Source organism: Hemibagrus wyckioides, linkage group LG06, assembly GCF_019097595.1.
Source record: "Hemibagrus wyckioides isolate EC202008001 linkage group LG06, SWU_Hwy_1.0, whole genome shotgun sequence".
NCBI lineage: Eukaryota > Metazoa > Chordata > Actinopteri > Siluriformes > Bagridae > Hemibagrus > Hemibagrus wyckioides.
Genome location: NC_080715.1, coordinates 37,995,573 through 38,007,217, shown reverse-complemented (window position 1 = coordinate 38,007,217; position 11,645 = coordinate 37,995,573). Strand labels below are relative to the sequence as shown.

The following is an 11,645-nucleotide window of genomic DNA, read 5'->3' as shown; positions in this document are numbered from 1 at the left end:
AAAGAGAGAGAGAGAGAGAGAGAGAGAGAGAGAGAGAGAAAGAGAGAGAGAGAGAGAGAGAGATTCAGGGAAAGATGAAAGACAGTGAATGCCTTGATAGTCCATTTGATTATTTTGCCATGGTCAGTCCAAGGACGTTGATTTATTTACTAGTGCTAATTACTTACTGTTTACTCTTACAGGTCTGTTCATATGCCATTGAGTGAACATTGTTATTTACACTGTCGTAGCTTTTGTTCAGTTTGTGTTTCTGATACTTTTGATATACTGTACTTGATCATTGGAAATACATAAAATATATATATTTCAACATTTGAATGTGTATCTGTGTAAAAGTGTAAGTCAATTTTATATTTGTCTGTGGTGTGGTAGTATAGATGGTGTATTCCTAGTGCATTTTTGAGGGTTCATTTAGGCCTATTTATTCATTTATAATTGGTCTAGTAGTCTACCTGTTACATCAATTAATAGGGTTAGCCTAAAAGATTAGCAGTCTGGTAGATTACATGAACAGGGTGGTGATGGCAGCAGCAAAGGTAGCCTGGATGATAAAATGGGAGTTGAATCAAATAGGTCAACAGAGGATGCCATTTCCACTGCTCTTCATCTTGCTCTCTCCCACCTGGACAATAACAATACATACACTCGGATGTTGTTCATTGACTTCAGCTCTGCTTTTAATACAGTTGTTCCTAGTAAACTGATCACTAAGCTCAGTGACCTGGGTATCTGCACATCCTTATGCAGCTGGATTATGGACTTTTTAACAAATCGACCTCAGTCTGTAAGGCTGGGTAATCACTTATCCTCAACCCTCATCCTGAACACCGGTGTCCCACAAGGCTGTGTGCTGAGCCCACTGCTCTACTCCCTGTTTACCCATGACTGTGTTCCGCAACATAACTCCAGCATCTTCATCAAATATGCAGATGATACCACAGTTGTTGGCCAAATCAGCAACAACGATGAATCGGCCTACAGGGAGGAGATCCAAAGACTGTCAGCATGGTGTTCCATGAACAACCTCACCCTCAACGCCACAAAGACCAAAGAGCTCATCGTGGACTTCCAGAAATCTAACAGCAGCAGACACTCCCCTATTTACATCAACAGGTCTGAAGTAGAGCGTGTCTCCAGCTTTAAGTTCCTGGGTGTCCACATGTCTGAGGATCTGTCCTGGCAGCTAAACACCTCAACTCTGATTCGGAAGGCACAACTTTCTAAGGAGACTGAAGAAAGTTCACTTATCCCCCAAGATCCTGACCAGTTTTTACCGCTGCATCATTGACAGCATCTTGACGAGCTCCATCACAGTGTGTGAAAGGAAATCACTGCAAAGGGTGGTGAAAACTGCCCAACACATCATCAGCACCCCCAACTACCTGTCATTGAGTCTCTTCACCACAGTAGATGTCTGAGCAGAGCACACAAAATAATCAAAGACAAACCCGAGTCACAAACTGTTCAACCTCCTTCCATCCAGGAGGAGATACAGGTCCATCTGTACCAGAACCAGCAGGTTTAGGGCCAGTTTTTTCCTTCAACCATAAATCTACTGAACTCTACACTACACCACTAGGACACTCATGTCTTACTACACTTACCACTTTACAGTTCTGCTCCATCCTGTACATTCTGTTAATATAATATTTTTCACTGTTATACCTTCTGTTGTACATTCTGTTATAATATAATATTTTCTCACTGTATAATATAATTAATGTACATATTGTCCATTTCATAGATTACACCTAGTTTTTTTATCTATCTTTCTATCTATTTATATACTTTTATATATACTATATTTATACATACTATATACTATCTGTATATTCACTGTATATTATCTGTTACTGTTTTACATACATTGTACATAATGCAGACATTTTTAGCACAATTATAATTACACCTGTCACTTTATATGCTGTGAATACTACCTGCACATACTTCTCTGTGCACACTCTGACATAGCCTTATTTATTGATGATGATATAAATAATATCATTTAAATGTGGCTTCGATTAATTAGAAATGAACTCACTGATGAACAACAAATAATACCATAAACAATACCATAAGTCAGTTTATATCTGAAAATTTATCTAAGTAGGAAAAAGGAGTGTTTAAATCTCATATCTGTACATTAATTAGTCACTTCACTATTCATATAGTTCCTGTCAATAATTCAATTCAATTCAATTTATTTTCTATAACGCCTTTTACAATGAACATTGTCTCAAAGCAGCTTGAGAAAAGAAAAACAGAGAAAGGGGAGGGGAAAAATCAAAATGAAAAATAACTAAATAACTAGAAATAAGAATAAATTAATAAATTTAATTATTAAACTATTTTATCCGTATTTTATCCCTAATGAGCAAGCATGTGGCGACGGTGACAAGGAGAAACTCCCTGGGATGGAATAAGGAAGAAACCTTGAGAGGAACCAGGCTCAGAAGGGAACCCATCCTCATTTGGGTGACACTAAACAGTAAATAACGTAACTGTAACTGATTAATGTCCTTTCTACAACAGCAATCAATGGCCCATGAGGAACTATTAGGTCAGTGTAGTTCCTAAGGTCATTACAGACACTAATTCTTTGCTGTCACAGACTGACAGATGAAATGACCTACTGTTGTTACAGATGAGTGATGGTGTAATGTTTATGAGACAAGTACAAAATGAATAGTAAATACTTGTTACTTTATCTCACAGAATAGTAATTAAGAGATAAGGACGTCCTGGGTGTTTGAGAGAGTCCCAGTGTGCTGTCCTAAAAGATTTACTTGATAACAGAAAACGTTTAGAAAAATTGCCCCAGATTTCTTAATGTCATCTCATCGATTCTCCAGCAGATGGAGCAAAGGGATTGTTGGATTTGTTTTACAATTTCTCTTACAGTTAGTGACATGCATTTATGAGTACTGTGTTCATATTTACAAAGCTCTTCACACAGTTAGAGCAACAACAGTCTATAAGGAACCATCTAAGTAAGTATATATTGATATATAAGTGTAAGTAAATAAGTGTATTAAAGTGTATGTGTTAACAATAAGAACAATATAATAATAGTGATGATTTTATAATTATAATAATTAATAATGATAACCACCATATAATAATAATAATAATAATAATAATAATAATAATCTGCGTGACTCCAATCCGTATCAGACAATCCCACGTGGGGTCTCGAGCTGCAGGAATCTGTGCGGTTTAGAGGTGCGCATGCGCGTTCGCTTCTTAAAGTTGTTTGTGGTTAAACTGTCTCCATGGTGATAACGCGTCGAATAGTTTTAAACGATCACACTGCATTTGGATTACTGCTTGGATACGGATAAACATCGTCTCTACAAACTCATCTCTACATCTATACTCGACGAACAGCGACTCCCGACGAAGGACTTCTGACACAGCGATGGACTTCCGAGGATTTCTGCGGCGCCTGAAGAGCTGGACCCTGGGTGAGATCGCCTGTGCTGCGGGTCTGGTCACTCTCTCTGCCGGTGCGGGTTACTGCATTTACCGCATCCTCCAGAGAGACAGAGCTCCTCCTGACCACACTGAGCTTCCTCAAGGTAGGAGGATCTTTATCCTACCTCGTGACTTTAATGTCTCACTGATTTTACAATAAATCCAGTAGAAGGTACAGTGTTACAGTCTAGTGTTATGTAGCTAACAAGTGACCTCATCTACTGCTAACAATTAGCCTCATGCTAGTTATCGTGCTAGCGAACTCGGCTACTGGTTTAAATGACACAATAATATCCTTAAGCCTGGTCAGGAGTTTATTTTATTTCCACAATGAAACACTTTTAACAACCCTGACTACTGGTTTTACACTAAATCATGATTGGCCTTGTGATTCGCTAGCTAGCGCGCTAGCGGACTTTAGCCGAGTTTTACCGATTTAAATTACTCTGTAATAGTTGGACAAATTATATCTACATGTCTATTTGTTGTAATTAGTACACAGTTTATCGGTAAATATAATATAAATATAATGTTTAGCCTAATGTTAGTTAAGCTGCTAGCGAACTTGGCTGTTGTTTTACATTACACACTAAAATCCTGAACGAGTCGATGAGCTTGACCAATGAGAATTTAATTTATTTCCACAATATTCTATTCATCCCCATTAAAAAGTCACATTTAACAACACTGACTACTGGTTTTACACTAAATCATGCTTAGACTACTGATTAATCAGCTCTCGCACTAAAGGGCATGGTTACAGATGTACACCGATCAGCCATAACATTATGACCACTGAGAGGTGCCGTGAATAACACTGATGATCTCCTCATCATGGCACCTGTTAGTGGGTGGGATATATTAGGCAGCAGGTGAACATTTCATCCTCAAAGTTGATGTTAGAAGCAGGAAAAATGGACAAGCATAAGGATTTGAAGGAGTTTAACAAATGGTGATAGCTGCATGACTGGATCAGAGCATCTCCAAAACTGCAGCTCTTGTGGGGTGTTCCCGGTCTGCAGTGGTCAGTATCTATCAAAAGTGGTCCAAGGAAGGAACAGTGGTGAACCGGTGACAGGGTCATGGATGCACGTGGGGAGCGAAGGCTGGCCCATGTGGTCCGATCCAAAAGATGAGCTACTGTTTCTCAAATTGCTGAAGAAGTTAATGCTGGTTCTGATAGAAAGGTGTCAGAATACACGGTAAATAACGGTTTGTTGCGTATGGGTCTGCATAGCCGAAGACCAGTCAGGGCGCTCATGCTGACCCCTGTGCACCACCGAAAGCACCAACAATGGGCACATGAGCATCAGAACTGGACCACGGAGCAATGGAAGAAGGTGGCCTGGTCTGATGAATCATGTTTTCTTTTACATCACGTGGATGGCCGGGTCCATGTTCATCACTTACCAGGGGAACACATGGCACCAGGATGGGAAGAAGGCAAGCCGACGGAGGCAGTGTCTGAAGAAAAGGCAAGCAGATTTTATAATATTTTTTATATTAAATTGTTCTAAAGCAGCCAAGCTCCCAAGTGACTCTCAAAACCCAAACGTTCTGTAAAGGCACAATGTTGACATATAGAGGGTGTATTTACTTTGGTCGTTCATCTCCTTGACAAAATTCTCCTTCAGCTTGGTCAGCTCCTTCATGTAAGAGATCTTTTCAGCGTCCTTCACAGCACCCAGTTTCTATCGTGAGATACATAACCGTGTTTACTGAATTATTCATTAACATGGATCATAACCTTGTGCTCATTGTTCATCTGATATACAATAATGAATACAATACAATAAAATCAGAGCCAAATCGATTTAATCAGTCTGACCTGGATTTTCTCTTTCAGAGATGTGATCTTCTCCTGGAAAGGCAGCAAAACTGTGTGCATTTTCTCACTGAAGTCTATTTCCATCATGGTCATTGCGATCTCCTGCTCCACCTCCAGCCGCTCAAGATGTAACGTGAGCTTATTTATCATCTCATCCTGGATGATGACAAAAGTTTAACACAGAAAAAGAATGAATGGACATAAAGTCAAAGTTTTAGGAAGATAAATGTTTAATCCTGCTGTTAAACTGTATCACTATAAGGTACAAAGGCAACGTACAAGTATCTGTTAAGGCACCTGTTCTAATATATTGTGGTTTCTATAGTAAGGACTACTCTAAGTGAAACAGCATTCCTTCACTTGGAAGGATCATATAGCTTATGGCTTGGTCATATTTACCTGTTTATCCAGGAATTCCTTTTCACATAAGACCACGCCAGTGTAGTCTAATTCTTTGACCTTCTCAATGGTCTGTCCATTCTGGTCAATAATCGACCAGACGAAAAGGCAGCCGTCCTTAGAGGCAGTCAGCAGGTACTGATCACCAGGTGTGACGACCATCTACACAAACAATGAAGAAAAAATATTGAATTGGATGGAAAATTTCATTCAAGCACCAAGAACAGATATAACCATCATTAGCTGAATAAATCACTCAGTGTTCTTCCTTGGCCGTTATTTTCTGGTATCAGGATGCTTATTTGGTCAGTGTCTCCTACAATTTCTATCATCATTATCGACAGTATACACATCAAACTATTTCAGTTTTCATTATCATGGCATATCATCATTCCTAAGACACACACGTACTTTGGTGATGGGACCAGAATGGGCCTGATATTCTTTCCAGGTCTTCTCTTTATCAAAAGGGTAATCGATGACCCTGACAGTACCAGCTGAGGTGCCAATGAAGACTGTTCTGCCCGAACGAGTCATGGAGACAGCCGTGTATTCCCCACCATCTGAGGCCATTTCATATAGGACCTAAATGCAAACAAAAACACAAGCAAATCAAGTGAATTTTATTATTCTGTCCATACACATATAGAGGGAGAAACACGGCTTCAGGATCACAGTGTGAAAACCATGATAAGAGCATGGTGATAAAAAATCCTGCTATGGGATAGTGTCCACTGTTAAAGGTGCTATATAACTAAAATAAAATTTTATTTTAGATATAGAGTTTACACAGAGTTTCTATGTTTTGCAGTTGAACTGCTGTGATTGTAATTTTATCTAAACAATCATATGATGTGTTTTTTTGGACTTGCCCCTTCATCACTGATCTCCTGAAGATGGCTGCGGCCTACGGCGAGGACGCTCCCGGTGTTAGGCGAGAATGCCACATCTGCGAAGCAAGACGCTGTCTCGTTCCTAATCACCGCATTGCCGGTCAGAACGTCCCACACAAATACAGTGCCGTCCATCCCACATGACACCAAGCGACGGTCATCGTCGCTCCACTTCAAAGACTGCACCTGAAGGGTCAGAACAGGGAATTGAGGTCACTGATATTTATTAACAGTCTTCATTATGGTTCAGTGATTAAAAAAATATTAAATCTGTGATCAAAATGTTTATGAAACACTATTTATACTGACTTGCTGATGATGACCGCTCAGGTCCAGTTTTTTCTGTGTTCTGATGTCATAAACGTGGATCATTTTTCCAATGATGGCGGCGAACTTGTTACCATTGTGGTTGAACACACACTGTAGACACACACATGCTTTATTTGACTCACTACTTCTACACACAGTTTCTGGAAAAACACACAGATTTCAAATATAAAAAAAACATTATAACACTAAGGTCAGGTCAGTTAGAACCCACCTCGGTGCAGTTGCTTATGGGGAACGTCTGGGCAGTGTGCAGGTCGTCATAATAAATTTTCATGAGGTGGACTTCTGTGGAGAAGCCCACCAGGACGAAAAGGCCGTTCGGGTGAATCGAGACGCTGAGCGGCTCTTCCTCAAACTGCTTGAACTGCACCAGAGACCTGCAGAAAAAGTCCATACAGTCAGAAATCTTTCACACAGTAAATAAGCCCTATGGATATTTTGATAGCCGCATCTGATGACGATCAGTATTCTGATTGATTGAGTATCAAGTACTGATTGAGTATTGAGGAGTACCAAACATTTTTACTAACAAACATGATTTTTTCTCCTACTTTTTATGGTAGTTCCAGATGTGTACGGTGCGGTCATTGGAGCAGGTGGCCATGAGGGGTTTCGTCGCACATACGGACAGACCTGTGATGCTCCCCGAGTGAAAAGACTGAGACAGGTGCATGAACTGGGTCTTCTTATTCTGAAAAAGGAAGCAATGGAGAAGCAGAAGTCAGTAAATTTTTTAGTGAAAGGCTTTCCTTATTACTGTACATTACTGTTTGTTGCTCTGTTACCTTAATAAGCTCCTCTGAATTGAGGCTGATGTGGTAGAGCTGGCCTTGGTCTGTGCTAATGGCCAGCGCCTCCTCTGATGGACTAATGCACATCGAGGTAATCGCCTGAAGTGGCTTGTTGCTGCATGGGTCCACAGGAATCTGCAGAACAGAGGAAAACAGCTCTTAGTGCTTATACCCACTGGTGCTCAGCCTCACAACGGGTACAGAGTGTCAGAATAACATCCTGTAGAACTGTACTTTAGAGCATACACCACATGCTTTAACACTACTAGTATATCAGATATTGTGATTATACAAGTTCATCTCTATACCCCTCTCTGCTCGTTTTAGAGCTGAGTTGAAATAACCATTTGAATCACACAAAATGAATTATGGCTAAGGTTTAGGCAAGTCCTAAAGATGGCTGCTGTTTCAAATCCCAGCATTGCCAGAGAGCCACTGGTGGGATCTTGAGCAAGACCCTTACCCATAAACTTTCACATTTACCTCACCTGTGAGTTGTGTAGCATAAAAGCTTCTGCAGAATGTTAAATATCAATTACTCACTCTTAATGTCACTGTCTTCCTGTAGTTGTCTTTATCCGGGATCTTCTCATACAGGCTAACTACTCCCAGCCCATCTGAACAGATGAAGCCGTCAGAGTAGGGCAAGATGGCAGTGATAGCTGTCTGTGGTATAGCTGTCGGAGATGAAGATGAATCCGTTTGTCTGTCAAGGGAGAGAATGTAGATCATCATGATTTGGTAAAAATACAATAAAAATGATACCGTATTTTATTATAAGCAGTAGGATGATACAAGCGTTACAAAGATAAAAACAGATCTTCAGAACAAGGAAAAGGTGTTGGAGAGGATCTTTGCATCTCTCTCTCCCTCTGTGCTGTTACCTCTCACATGCTTTCCCCATCCTTTGCAGGCGTTTGGATTTCAAAATTAGCAGTTGCCCTGCCTCAGTTCCTGCAATAATGGAGTCGCTAGACATCCACGTGTGGCACAGGATGTTCATCTTCTCCACCTTATATGAGTCCGCCATTTTCAGGGCGCCCCTCCTGAATTCATAGATCCTGAAAACTCCCTTTCCGGTGACGCAAACCTGTTTCATATCCTGGGGGTTAAAGCTGACCTGGGATTGAGAAAAATGAACACTCAGTGTTGAAGTTTGACCAGATGATATAGCAGATTCATGACCATGATCTAAGCCTTTTCCTTTCCTGTATGCACCAGCAATTGGATCAATGAAACGTCTCATTTTTATTTTCTGCCAGTTGTATCCATGTTTTTAATGGAAAAGCATCTTTGGTATTACAAAGTTCACTTGTCTTCACTCACAACTGCAAGACCTTCAAAATTTCTACCTGAATGATATCGCCTGGTGTCTTGATCTGCACAGATGCGATGAGCTCCTTTTTCTTCCACTGCCAGCAGTAGAGGGTCCACGAGGGTCCCCCAGCCTGGCCTAGCAGGTACTCCGAGTCAGCCGAAAATGCCATGCAGACAAACTCCTGCACGCCATAGTCGCTGCCCTTCAGAACTTTTTTCTTGGAGTGTTTCTTGTCCTTCAGGTCAAGGATGGTAATGGAGGCCCATTTACCACACTCCGACACGGCCAGGTAGCGCCGATCAGGGCTAAAAGCCAGGGCCCGCAAGCTCTTGCTTTTCGCTGCACCTGTGGAGTAACATTTGATTAGGAGGACTGAATGATTTTAATTAAAACAGATTCAAAGACTACTTCAACTACAAATAAGGATGATTTAAGATCTAACAGAGTCATTACAGTAAAATGGTAATTTGTTCCCTAACTGAAATGCATTTCCTTTTGATTTTGTACAAAGTCTATGCAACAGTTAGACCCCAAACGTACATAACTGTATGTTTGAGGGTAAATTTACACTGTACTTTAGGGAAGAGGTATGTCTCTTTGTGGTACCAGTTTTTCTGTCAGTGCTTAGGTTGTTTTTAAAAAGGTACAACAGGAAGTGAAGCTCTCAGCAGACTTACTGTAAAGAAACTCTTGGTGTTGCTGAGGGATGTTGTAACTGACACAATGGTTTCCACCTGGAAAAATCAGAGTTTCCTCATCCTGAAACAGCAGGTTGTTTCTTACGCCTTTGCTCACACCTAAAACGTGGCAAGGCTTAATGCCTTGTAAGCTTCTTTTAGAAGTCGTTTTATTTTTTGTGAAATTGCTCTGAAATGAGAAAAACATGGCATTCATTAGTTGAAAATGATACTGCACTGGTTCCACATGGCATTGTGAAGGTAAACAGTGAATAGCTTATGAAACACAGTGTATAGCTTATGAAACACAGTGTATAGCTTATGAAAAGGTTATAACTAAAAGTAGTTGACGATTCTTTATTCAGAAATGTTGGGAATCGAGGAATCAAACGATGAGCCGATTCCATACAATACGATTAATTTGTGCTCCTAAGGGGTTCATTTTCATACACTGATTTCACAAAGATGACACAAAGCCTTACAGATTTAAAATAAAACCCCAGAAAACAAACTTATTACTCCTTGTGTAATGAAAAAAAAAACCCCGAAATGTCCTGTAAGGAAATCCGTCTAAACACAGCAGGGGACAGAGCGCGCGCTACGGCGACAGAAAAGCACATAACTTCACATAAACACGGTTTAAAAAAATACACAAAGCAATTCAGTTTTCTCAGACATAAGAGATTAATCAGATGAGACAATCCGCTAGGTTTGGATTACACTAAATATTTAGCCCCGTCGGAAAAAAACGGCGAGTTTTATAGCGGTCTGTATTGCTAACTTAGCGCTCTGTGACTTAGCAAGCGGTCACGCGCACACAACACAAGACGGTGAGGGTTCATTAACACGGTAATTTCTCGTTACGGAAAAAGTAGATTAAAGGAGTTAATTATCAGTTAATTATTAACGTCGATGTAAAAGATGTTCGGTTTGGAAAAACTTACCTCAATATCGCAAGAAGCCATCTTGGTAGCTCGCTTGTTTGCGCTCTTGATCATCAATGAGACTCTTCGGTTCAGAGTTGCTATGGATATGCTCAGTTCTTTTACGCAATAAAGAGGTTACGTCATCAGCAGCCGCCATTTCTCTAAGCTTTTTATTTTAACTTGCGTATGAATTTTGTTCAAATAAAAATGCCTCACACTACGTGCTCATTTTTGCACAACTTTTGTCACAGCCTCTATCACTGAAACAGATGAAGTAACGTGATGCCGTCTGCCATTCAATTATAATTTTCACTTGTCAAATGTGACCAATTTGCATGGGAGCCGAAAGAGTCGGTTCGGAACCAAAACATTGTTTAGAGTAGACGGGGAGTGTCGAATTGATTTCATCCAAACAATTAAGTTAAAAAAAAAAAGTGATTTTGTCATTTATAAAGAAGATTAAATAACACTGTGTAACGCTCTGACCCAGATAAGTCGTTACTTCCAGGAAAAATGAAAGCTCGAAGGCGAAGAGTCTGTAATCCACACGTTTAATGGCAGGTGCACAGGCAAACTCGCTCCTCTCATACATGAGGGTTCAACTCTTTCTTGCGTTACAAATAATAAAAATAAAGGACAAAATTATCATCCATCGTGGCTCGCATTACACCATTACAAAATTCTCCTACCTAATCGTCACTTAGTGTACTGTATGTTATGAGTGATCAGTCTCTTAAAGGGCACACCGCACAATACTGTGATGCATGTGAGTTCAAGTTGACTCTATTTTCTCCACTTTCCTTAAACAAACATGTTTATTGTCCACATTTCCAGTGATTTTGTGCAGAAACAATGTGACTAACAATGGCTTCTGTTGATTAGAATAATTCAGGCTGTATTGATATCAGTTGGACAACTGATACTTTACTAGCATTAGCCCAATTTTTGGGCCCTATGCAAAGCCCCTTTACCCCATCATCTCATGATCCATGCTATTTATCACTTTTTA

At 40.2% G+C, this 11,645-nt stretch overlaps 1 protein-coding gene across 1 annotated transcript; it reads right to left on the bottom strand.

The window, feature by feature from the left end:
- Positions 1–4,844: 4,844 nt before the first annotated feature.
- On the bottom strand, positions 4,845–10,751 carry LOC131353845 (cilia- and flagella-associated protein 57-like). Its single transcript, XM_058390918.1, has 15 exons — positions 10,655–10,751; positions 9,711–9,900; positions 9,068–9,378; positions 8,600–8,835; positions 8,259–8,421; positions 7,710–7,850; positions 7,476–7,615; positions 7,136–7,301; positions 6,904–7,014; positions 6,574–6,780; positions 6,113–6,286; positions 5,702–5,863; positions 5,303–5,458; positions 5,072–5,165; positions 4,845–4,879 (listed from the first exon to the last, which is right to left on the bottom strand). The coding sequence occupies exons 1-15, from the start codon at positions 10,706–10,708 to the stop codon at positions 4,845–4,847; spliced, it is 2,340 nt and encodes a 779-aa protein (XP_058246901.1). The 5' UTR covers positions 10,709–10,751.
- Positions 10,752–11,645: the final 894 nt, after the last annotated feature.